The following is a 12,374-nucleotide window of genomic DNA, read 5'->3' as shown; positions in this document are numbered from 1 at the left end:
TTATATGATTCAGATGACCAGAAGCTCAGAACTGAACTGATCAGGGTTACCAAGGACTTAAGTTTTTGCCCTTCAAGTTTTTCCCTTCTATATTCATATTGCTTTCTCTCAGAAATGGATGGCTACATGCAGTCACCAGTAAAAGTTATATTTGAAAATACAATACTGAATTTCAAGATCTAATGCAAGGTAAATAGTCAGAACTGTAAAAGTAGAAGTGTTACTTTTCAAAATGGATCTTCAATATGCTTTTCTGTCAGAAAATAATTAGCACAATCAGTTTATATTATTTTTGATTGATCAACAGACAGTTCAAACTTGCTAATATTTTAAGGCTTACATAATTCTAAGATAAGACTGAATTATACCAATTCTAAAAATGAAGCAAGTGGTCATAAGCTCTGTAGATGGGTTTGAATTAGTACAAAATGTTGAAAAGAGTGATTTATGGCAATTATGCTTCTTCTATGCTATGTGGGAAAGTAGTGAGTGCCAAAACTGATTTAATATTAAATGAAAATTGAGTTTATTATTTTGAGGTAGAATGATATCATTTGTGATTAGCAGCTCAGTCTAAAAAATGTCACCTTTTTACAGCTGAAATACTATGTTGTATAACACAGGAACTGAACCGTGTCAGGAAAAGAGAGCAGACAGTACTTTAAATAAATTCAATGAAATCTATGCATCATGAGTTCACCTAATGTGGTTAGGTGCAAAAGAATAAAATTCCATTCAGAGAAATGTCTGTTTTATGCCTCTATCTCCTGCATACTTGAAATTGTTTTGGAGTGCATTTCCCTTAAAGTATAGATTCTTGTTACTTCCTCTTCAAGAGAAGCATACCTAACAGGTTATTGATTTGGTTCTGAAGGACACAGTGTTTATTATGTAGGAAACCATTGCTGGGCACAAGCGTGAGAAATTAATGATGGCTTTGTAAGTGTCCATGCTGTGGTACTGAACCAGTGGGGCAACTGTCAATCTATATGATAATACATCCCCAAACTTCATAAAATCAGCGATGTGAAAAAGCATTGATTTTCTTGAGCTAAACAAGGTTTGTCAGACAGAAAGCCTAAAAAAATTTACTCAAGTTAACACCTCTGCTTGTAAAATCGTTAATTTCAAATTTGTGTGAATATTTTATAACCAAACATACAAACATATTTGTCATGAAATGCTTACTAAATAAAATGTTAACACTGAACATTAAAGATTACATTTATTCCTTGTATTTTGCCTGTACTTCATTGCATAACGTCTTTCCTTATTTAGTCAACATTACAATTTGAAAAATTGCCTTTTCAAAATGCATTCATTGTTATCTATTGTCAAATTCATAATAGTTGATATTTCATAAAAAGCACAGCTAAAAAGATAGAAACCCATTATCTGATCAAAGCCAGGGATATCTGCATAGATACGTTCAAATGGTGAAAAACGTTGCAAGTTAAATCTTGCTTCCACTGAGGTCAATGAAACAAACATTGATCTCAGTAAAACTAGATGGCAAGCCCAAAGTCTGAGATCGATTGTACCAAGACAAAACTTCAGTAGTCCACATACATTCATTTGAAGTACTGAATGTATGGACCGTCATGCAAAGACTCCTTGAAGTCAATGGTTGTATTGTCTTCAGCAGACTTTGGTTCAGATCACTGAGGATGCTGACAGAAGTGGCATTTGGTCCCCTGGAATCACTCTTTTAATGGCAGCATTAAAGCAAATCAAATCACTGGCTAGAATAGGTTTGCTTTCTCACACAACTGTTTGCTTTCCTTGTATGTGACTAACACATTGGGACTCTTGAGATTGAAAAAAAAAAAGAAAGAATAAAAGACCATCACTTTAATATATTAAGAATTCAATTCAGGTAAAAAAACCAAAAAACCAAAAACGCTTAGAATAAAAAAAGAAAGAACAACTCTCTTCTGAGTAACTGAAATAGCTGAATGTTCCATAAAAATACAGTTTTAAATGAAACAGACAATGTAAAAGGGAGTCTATTACAGTAACTGGTGTTAAGCAGCTGCTTTATATGGCAGCATTGTTGGGGTTTCTCCTTATCTTCTTAAAATAGCTCACTTTAGAATTAAACTTGGTTTTGTTTCATTTTGTAAAGTGACTTGGGCTCCTTCTCTGCCTGCACCATAGGATGGAGAATTAATGGATGCTCTGCTTTGCTCCTCACAGCAACCTGTCTTTACCAGCTCTATTTTTAAAAAATGTAGTCACACAGTTTTGCTGTGACAAATTTAAAATTGCTTTATATGAAAATATTTAAATGGTTTGTAAACATTTCAAGAAGCAATTAGCTCAAGTAGTACAAAACAATGCCCATGTGTTTTTCATGCATTGGTTCTGCATTGTGTAATTTATCTTTTTTCCCTGTTTTAGTTAAAAAGATAAGAAACTATATTAAACAGATATAGGTACATATCACTTGGATGCACAGATCTGGTTAACAGAACCTCTTGTATACTTACCTTTAATGATTAACCACCTCTAATATATATAACGCTTAATAATTCCATGAAAATATGCCCACAAGACTCAAATTCACTCCAATTAAATTTGACAATTTATATGCTGTTAGTATACTGAAAACTATTCATCTTATTTCATGCTTTATATAAATATCACATACATTTTTTCCCTTGACAAATTTGTTCACTGCTGACATTATTAAATTAAAGTCCACAGATTCTACCTGAAGTTTGGTGGACAACATGCATGTAAAGTATTGCTATCTAGATTGAAGCATAAAAAGCTAGTATTTGGAAGACATCATAATGAGAAATGTTATCAAAACCAATACCTAAGAACTTACTGAATGCTTTTCTAGATATAGGTCACAAGTTCCCTAGAGTATAAAAAAAGCATTTAAAAAGTGAAAGTTATGGTTATGCTATAATGTCTGATCTAGTAATGTTTATAATAATATAAAATATACTGTTGATTCTATATATAAAATCTTGGGGCATCTTTAACATTTCACACCTACACACGTATATTATGACATATAGGAAAAGAAAGAGGCCTACCATTTTCCTCATCTGACTTATTTTCATTGTCAGAGTCAGTCAGTGTAAGGGCTGAATTTTCACGACTCGAGAGACCAGAACTGCGCCTGGATTTTATTCCTCTTCCCCACAGCCTTATAGCATGCTCTGGAGACATTCCTCCCTCTGTATCTGAGTCAGCGTCAGACCCGGTACTCAAGGAATAACCTTGATGAAGTATTCCTATGTCTGAGCAATAACCACTTCGATGGGGAGAGGGTTCACAGATTCCAAGTTCTGCCAGGGTGAAGTTGGTTCCTAGGGGAACATTAAAACATAACAAAAACAGGAAGAATTTAAATCTAAATTACTTTAAAAATTAAAGTTACACATATATTCATTATTTCATAAATATACGCACTATTATGCCTTAGTAATTAATATATTATGTAAGAAGAGCTATGGTTTTATAAGGTTTTCAGGCCTCATTAGAAGCATATGGCATTGTAGAAATGATAAGTAAAATACACAAAACAAAAAAGTAAGGTCTGCAAAATATGACATGAGTTTTTCTTCTCATATTTTCCCTCATCCTGTAATCCTTAGGATCCTGGTTAATATCAAGGTCACAAGCAGTCTTAAAGACCCGGCATTTTTATGCTACACACAGTATGGAGTTTGCAAGACTGGGGTCTTGGTTCTGACCTTGACAGTTGACCCCACTACACCATAATGTTTCTATATTATGTGAAAGCCCCAAATAGATTTAAAATTATGATTTGAATGTTTTAATTTTTAAATGAATATGTAATATAGCTGAGTTGAAAAAGCTGAAGAATGCAAAATCGTCTGGAATAGTAAAACACTGAATGTGATACATTCTAGGAAAAATATTACTAGTGTCACTACTAACTAGTTACTAGTGTTACTAGTAGTTTAAACATGAAGTTAGGTTAGATATTTTGATATTTCTACTATAACTTAATGAGATGCATCTTATCATGATGATCATGCTTTTTTCTTTTATTTATAGCAGCATCCTCTGCCCACAATAAAACTTTTTGTATTAATAGTATAGTACAAGCAACGTAAGTGATAAGACTAATTTCTGGAGGCAAAACTTCTGGAATTTATGACAAAATAAGGTGGCGTCTAGCAAACCATAATATAACTCAGTGGATAGGCTGCACTTGCAGATTCCTAAAGGTACTGGCTAATAGGTCTGTGTGAATAGGTAACTATTTGATTTGGATTCAGCCAATTCAGATTTGGTCAATTCAATTCAGAGATTCAAAGCACTTTTCTGAATCGATTCGATTGAATTGATTGGGGAAAGGCTCGGCGATTCAGAGATTCGGCCATAGGGTATAATGGGTAATCAATGAAATATCTATACCTTTGTTGTCTTTTGGCTGATTTGGATGAAACTTCCAGGGCTGGTAGACTCTCATGAGAGCATGAAGCCTGCCAAATTTCAAGGTGATAGGTGTAGGATTTTCTGGGAAACTGCACCTCAAAATTCTGAAAGCAAAACTCATGTCACGTGTGTGTGTTAAGCCACAGTGGGGTGAAAACTACAGGGATAGTAGCTCTTGCTGATGCCACAAAGCCTGCCAGATTTCAAGGAGGTACATGCAGGGGTTCAAGGAGACAGGTGCAGGAAACTGCACCTCAAACTGCTGACAAGCAAAACTCATGACATCAGTGACACTGTGTATGTGTTAAGGCACAGTGGGGTGAAAACTGCGGGAGTGGTAGCCCCTGCTGAGGCCATGAAGCTTGCAAGCTTGCAAGGAGAGAGGTGTAGAGGTTTCTGGGAAACTGCACCTCTGCACTTTTACCTGTGCTGCTACATCCCCCTCCCCCCCCTTGCTTGTCCCTCACCTCCTGATGCCTCCATTTCCATTTTTACTGACTGGCTTTCTGCCTGCAGTGCATGCGAGACCAGCCTCTCGCTTCTTTACTATTCCTTCCATCCAGGACCAGGAGCCACATCAACTGCACGTACTTCCTCAGCCCAACAAAGGGTTTTTCAACCCAAAAGCTTCTTAAGATATATTTTTCTAATTATTTCTGTTTTTTCATAATAAACATATAAACATAAAAACACAAGATAAGCCATCATACACCACGAGTAACATATATCCAACACAACATCTTTACTTCTTGCTGTCAATTCCTTTATGAAAAGGAAGACTGTGACAGTTCCGTCTGGATACCTTTGATGCTGCTGATACTATTGGTGTTGAGCCAACTAAATTGTTTTGACCTGCCATCATTTACAGTGGTGGAATCAAGCTGAGGCTGTAGGGGAGGAGGAGGCCTCAAGGAGGCACACTGTCATGTTGTTCAGAGGCTCCAGCACCAGGAAGAGCACACCTGAACACACACACAGTCTCACAAGCACCCATGTCATGAGTTTTGGCTGCCTAAGGCCAGAGGTGCAGGACCCCAGACCCAAGACTGTCTCCTTGACAGCTGGCAGGCTTTGTGGCCTCAGTAGAAGCTACCAGGCCTGCAGTTTTCAACCCCCTGTGCCTTAACACACACAGTGTTACCCATGTCATGAGTTTTGCTTGACAGCAGCTTGAGGTGCAGTTTCCCAGAAACCCCTGCACCTATCTGCTTGAAACTTGGCAGGCTTTATGGCCTCAGCAAGAACTACCGTCCCTGTAGTTTTCACCCCATAGTAGATTAACACATACACACATGACATGAGTTTTGCTTTCAGGATTTTGAGGTGCAGTTTCCCAGAAACCCCTTCACCTATCTGCTTGAAACTTGGCAGGCTTTATGGCCTCAGCAAGAACTACCGTCCCTGTAGTTTTCACCCCATACTAGATTAACACATACACACATGACATGAGTTTTGCTTTCAGGATTTTGAGGTGCAGTTTCCCAGAAACCCCTGCATGCCCTCAACAGGGTCTACCACCCATGCAAGTTTCATGCAAATCAGCCAAAAAACAACAAAGTTATAGATACGTCTTTAATTCTCCATTATACCCTATGGCTGAATCTCCAAATCACCAAATCTTTTCTAAATCAATTCAGAAGCTCCAAATTGATTTGGAAAGCCTAAAGCTTCTAGCGATTCAATTCAAATTCATAGATTCGGCCTCCAAATCATCGCCAAATCCGAATCGCGATCCTAAGCTTTGCACAGCCCTATTGGGTAAGTATGGACTTGCTAGCTGATTTCTAATGATATTTCTTTCCATACAGTAATAAATGCACTGGGCCCTTTAAAAATACACAGAAATATTCAGCAGTCTCCCAGCTCTACTGATTTTGGAATTCTTCAAGCAAGGCTAAAAACAAAAACAGATTTATATCACTACAGCTGTGGACTATTTAATTCATATTGCTCACAATGCAATTGATTGTGAAGTTTGTGCTTTCATTATAGCATTTTTATTTCCTATTTAAACAGTTATTGACATTTCTCTCTTTCCATATATAGATACCAAAAAGGACATATAGATAAATATACAGGTAAGTATAGACTATATACAAGTCTTTTTAAAGTCTTGAAATGTTTTATAGTAATATATATGCTTCATTAATCAGTTCTTAAAAAGAATGGCAATTTCACTTCCACGGGATAAGCAAGTCAGATAACGTATTATTAAAAAAATACCTAATTTATTTATTTTTATACAGCTTTTCCTAACCCCACAATGTCACTTAACTGTACAAAAAATTTTGGGACCCAAGTTGTATTAAATCTATACAAAAGAGGTTTTATTCTACTTAATCTTTATCTCCTAACATATCAGTTCAAGAGCAGGAAGTGATTTCTCTTTGAAAAAGACTGAGGTGTTTCCTTGGCAAGCAGGGGTTGGCAATGCTCCTGAGATAGCAAGTTTCTTCACCACCCAAAGGAAAAACCCTTTGCTTTACCCCAAAGACACTCAACTTCTCCCAGCACTAACAGATTGCTAGATTCTTCTGAAAGAAGGAGGGTCACTGCAACACAGTGTCTGGGTAAGGTGATTACAGAGGTTGTGAGTTAATGAAATAAAAATGGAGAGTGACTACTTCTAAAACAGCAAACCTTTAGCTGCTATGTTTAAAAATGAGATAAAAAGAAAAATACACAGACAGAAAATTCACTTCATTTCCCACAGGACTTAATTATAGCAAATTAACCCAATTGTTTGCAATTGAATATATTCTTATTTGAATCCACCTCATGGTTAAATCATCGAAGACAGCTGTGATATGTATTTTTAAAATTACAGTATCTAAAGAGATATGGAAAACCATGTGGAACTCAATATTGGAAAGAAAATATCCACATTTTGTGAGAAACTTATTTTTACTCTTAGTACTTTCAGGAAAATTTGAAGGAGAACTTCGTTACCCCTAGCTAGGCAGGGATTCTTTAAGAACAGTTTCACTACTCCATTTTAGGTTCATAATGAAACTTGTGGCAGTTGGTCATAAGGCAGGTCTTCCTGATTGAACATACTCTTGTTAATTTCAGTCACTGCTTGCAAATTGTGCAGAATACATTTAACAGAAACTTACAAATTGTTTTGAATGTTGTTTCTGCCATACTGAATGCAAATCATTCAAAAAGAAACTCAGTGGTATGAAATTATGCACAATAAACCAAGGAAATCCACCTAAATTAATGTGAGCTGAAACCTTCAAGTCTGACACATTCTGAATAGGACATAATCATCATAGTGCACTCTGAAATTAGTAAGACTACACCCATTCCAACCTACAACAAAAGAAGTGCAGTAAAACTTATAAATGATTGCCTTGTTTGTTGGTTCGAAGTGTGTATAAACTCAGACAATTATGAATATATTCCCTTAATAATACTGTTTTACATACCCAATCATCCCAGCTTTAATGATACTCTGTAGAATTTAATAGCCTTTAAATGTCCAGATAATTTCACTCTAATTAGCATTTGGTGCTGACGTACTACAAACTATAACATTTGATGCCACAAGCGAATTTAAGATGGCCGCTTACATTATTTTTCTCAAATATAAATGTTAGTAGTATAGGAAGTGAAAAAGAACTCATTTTTTGCTCATTTTTGCTTTAATTGAGAATTTTGCAAAAATGCATGTGGTTTTGAGAGGTAAAGAGAGGAAGCTATATACAAATTGAGAGTCAGATTGAGGGATAGATACATGGGCCTGGATCAAACTACTTGTCACTGTAGCTTGGAATCCTTTACCAAATGCTAGTTAGTATCAGATGCTACATGTAAAGGTGTGAGAAATCCTATGAGGACAGTGTACACCTAAGCAAAGTTTAGAACTAGAAGTTGGGCCCTTTGGCCTCACTGGACATGGTCATTGGTGGCAAGCCAAGCTTCTCTCTGCCGGACCTGCACTCCTGTGCCCCCTGTACTTCAGCAGCTGCCAGACCCTGCAGTGCGACCTGGCCTCCATCAGACCCTGTGCTCTCCCCTTATTTGTTAAACCCTGCACCACCCCTCATCCCACCCCTTCTGGAGTGTGCGCTGTAGTCCCTGCACCACTTCCTCCTCACTGCTGCTACCACTCCTATCAGACCCTTCACCAATGCTGCCTCATGCCAGAATCTGTACTGCCCCCACCACTTGACCCTATGCTCTGCTGCTGCTGCCATGGAGACCACTACAAGAGTCCTCGTGCCCTGGATTGGATCTGGCCTGTACAGAGCCTCACAGTCCTGAACCAGCCAAGGGCCTCAGATCAGTTTGACACCCCTTGTATAGATTTATTACAGGGTGTCATTAAATATAAAGCTACGTCTTCCAATTTTTAAATGTTTTTTTGGAATTCCATTTAGCATAACCATATTCTAATCCCCATACAACTATCTAATCATTTTTGGGTCCTATGGAGATGATATCTGCCAGTGATTTCCCTTGGAAATACATTTCACAGATGAATTGTGGAGAATGTATAAAAATATTCCTCTTTATAGTTTTAAAAAATTGTTTTCCTTTTCATTGACTATCCATTCTTTCTTAAACATCAGAAAAAAAGAAATAGGAGCACTCACGTAATCTTTCCTATAGTGTTTTCTACCAGTAAGAATCTTCCTAATTAAGTAACCTTGTTCATTAATACCGTATTCTTTTATTTACCAGCTCTAATTGTGCACTAGGGTTCAAGTGACATTAACAAACCATTTTATATTGTGGGCAATATTGGACCCCTGTTGAACCAGATGGGGCAACTGACAACTGATACCCAGGAAAAAGCCAAACTATTAAATGGGTATTTTGCGTCAGTCTTTCATCAGTCCCATGGGACGCCCATGGTCACTATGGGACAGGGAGGTCCAGGTGAGGGAGATCCCCTGCCTTCCATTAATGCTGACCTTGTGAAGGAACAGACTTGAGAGGCTGGATACCTTCAAGTCAGCTTGCTCTGACACTCTACACCCCAGGGTACTCAAGGAGCTGGCGAGCATCATAGCTCAGCCTCTGGCACGGATCTCTGAAAACTCCTGGCACTCTGGTGTAATGCCCAAAGACTGGAAGAAAGCCAATGTGGTGCTGATCTTCAAGAAAGGGAGGAGAGTGGATCCGGCTAACTACAGGCCTATTAGCCTGACTTCTATCCTGGGGAAGATCTTAAAAAAGTTTATTAAGGAGGCCATCCTTGATGGACTGGCCCAGGCTAACATCCTAAGGAATAGCCAGCACGGGTTTGTTGCGGGTAGGTCTTGTTTGACCAATCTCATTTCCTTCTATGACCGGGTGACCTATCACGTGGACAAGGGAGAAGAGATTGATGTCATATATCTTGACTTCAAAAAAGCTTTTGATCTGGTATCCCATGATCACCTCTTGGCCAAACTGCCCAGTTGTGGCCTTGGCTCCACCACGATCCGCTGGCTGGGAAATTGGCTCCGTGGTCGGACCCAGAGGGTTGTAATTGATGGCAGTCACTCATTGTGGTGCCCTGTGACCAGTGGGGTCCCTCAAGGCTCTGTCCTTGGAACCATACTGTTCACACATCTTCATTAATGATGTGGACATTGGAGTCAGGAGTGGACTGGCCAAGTTCGCCGATGACACCAAACTTTGGGGGAAAGCATCCACGCCAGAAGATAGGCGGGTGATCCAGGCTAATCTGGACATGCTCAGTAAATGGGCAGACGAGAACCTGATGGTGTTTAACACCGAAAAATGCAAGGTTCTCCACCTTGGGAGGCAAAACCTGCAGCATCCTTATAGGCTCGGCAGTGCTACGTTGGATAGCACTACAGAAGAAAGAGACTTGGGGGTCACCATTGACCACAAGATGAACATGAGCCTGCAATGGAATGCTGCGGCTAGTAAAGCAACCAAAACGCTGGCTTGCATCCATAGATTTCTCGAGGTGAGGCCGCAGCTAGAGTACTGCGTCCAGTTTTGGGCTCCACAATTCAAAAAGGATGTGGAGAAGCTTGAGAGAGTCCAGAGGAGAGCCACGCGCATGATCAGAGGTCAGGAAAACAGATCTTACGATGATAGGCTGAGAGCCATGGGACTCTTTAGCCTGGAAAAGCGCAGGCTCAGGGGTGATCTGATGGCCACCTATAAGTTTATCGGGGGGCCACCAGGATCTGGGGGAACATTTGTTCACCAGAGCGCCCCAAGGGATGACGAGGTCGAACGGTCACAAACTCCTGCAAGACCGTTTCAGGCTGGACATAAGGAAGAATTTCTTTACTGTCCGAGCCCCCAAGGTCTGGAACAGTCTGCCAGCGGAGGTGGTTCAAGCACCTACATTGTACACCTTGAAGAGAAAATTGGATGCTTATCTTGCTGGGAACCTATGACCCCAGCTGACTTCCTGCCCTTTGGGCGCGGGGCTGGACTTGAGCTTCCGAGGTCCCTTCCAGCCCTAATGTCTATGAAATCTATGAAATCTTTAAGATAATTTTATATATAGAACTATATATATTTAGGCATATTGGGTGTGAAGCTAAACATTTACAAATGAACTGTTGGCTGAAAGAATGAAGCTTTTATTCTGCAAGTAAAATATGTTTATTTAAAGAATCAGTGGAGTACCCAATTCACATCCTGAGTTTTCACAGTAGAGAGCAAAAGCAGCTTTGTAGCACAATTTAATTTTCATTTAGTTTACCATATACTAATTCATATTGTCAAGAATACTTTTTACTACTACTACTTTATATAATATGCTAAATACTTATTTAGCTATATGAATACTCCCAAAGGGTATGATAAATTAATGATGGACAACCTCTTCACCAGTACAGTAAACTGAAAAGGAGGGAAAAAAAGTGTAAAATATCAGCAAGGGGTATTTTCACCTCAGCTGTAGAGAGAAGTTCAGTTGGTTAACAGTGTGACAGAGGATGGGTTTTATTGTAATGTTTTTGTATTAACTAAATTCATGTAATAGTAATGTTGTATGACTTAGTATCTCTTAGCCAACTTATGACAGGAAAAGAATGGGTTAGGCAGGGGTGGGAAATTATTTTGGACAGAGGGCCGCTTCCTGAGTTTTGGCAAACTACTGAGGACCACATGATAGGCAGCGGCGGATAAATATTTATTTTCTAAATTTTTTAGGAGCCCTGAGGGCTGGATAAAATGGTCTGGCAGGCCGCATCTGGCCCCTGGACTGCATTTTGCCCACCCCTGAGTTAGGGGAACAGTGAAGCCAGAATTGCTGGCTTAGATGACAAAATACAGGGCCTTTAATATCCTTGTTTACATCAAACTGGGAGCTGTAGGTGACACCCAGGAAACCCTAGAGAAGCTGAAGGAGATAAGTATGACCATGGCTAAGTCATTGTGAACCGCAGAGTACCTGGTTACAAGGAGAGGCTGAAAACAGACCAAAGAAGCAGCTCTGGGGCTCCTTTTGTGCAGACTGGTTAGGGAACAGCTGATTAACTTTGGGGTCCTTAGGGCTGTGTGGGTTGGGCTGGGAACAGAGGAACTGGTTAACCCTTTGGAAGGTGCAAAGAACATCTGGCTGGGTGGTCTTTGTGCCAAGTATATGCTTTTGTTGAAGAGAAGTTATCTATTTTGTTACTTGGAATTCTAGGTTGCCTTTTCTCCCCAACAAGAGTTAAAATCCCTCTCTAAGGAACTGAAAGCTACCTCCTTGAGTCAGAGCCATAAACATCCAAGGAGGGTCAGGGATGAAAGGCCTGGGTCTGAGAGTAGGAAGAAAAGCTCTTCCATTGCTCTAGAGGCCATACATGGACTGGCTTCAGGGACCAGACAAGGCCAAGGGATCCTAGGAAGCACTCTCCTGGGGGGGACCCCACAACAGACATTAAAGTGTAAGAATACATGAATTTCCATACTGAAAGTCGTTCTCATTCAGCATTATACATTTAACAGGGGACTGTCTGACACAGGAAAGGATAAGAATTCAG

The 12,374-nt window shown here is 39.3% G+C and overlaps 1 protein-coding gene across 7 annotated transcripts in view; it reads right to left on the bottom strand.

Moving 5' to 3' along the window:
• The window catches only part of TENM2 (teneurin transmembrane protein 2), a 1,200,689-nt gene that overhangs the window by 818,186 nt on the left and 370,129 nt on the right, over positions 1–12,374 (bottom strand). For all 7 annotated transcript variants that reach the window (XM_090064279.1, XM_090064280.1, XM_090064278.1 and 4 more), the window contains one exon: positions 3,048–3,323. In XM_090064279.1, the coding sequence (XP_089920405.1) occupies positions 3,048–3,323 (276 nt within the window). The remainder of the gene's footprint in view (positions 1–3,047; positions 3,324–12,374) is intronic.

Source organism: Crocodylus siamensis, chromosome 10, assembly GCF_052110815.1.
Source record: "Crocodylus siamensis isolate JL-2025a chromosome 10, ASM5211081v1, whole genome shotgun sequence".
Lineage (NCBI taxonomy): Eukaryota > Metazoa > Chordata > Crocodylia > Crocodylidae > Crocodylus > Crocodylus siamensis.
Note: the sequence above shows the minus strand (reverse complement) of the source record. Positions and strands in the feature narration are given on the sequence as shown.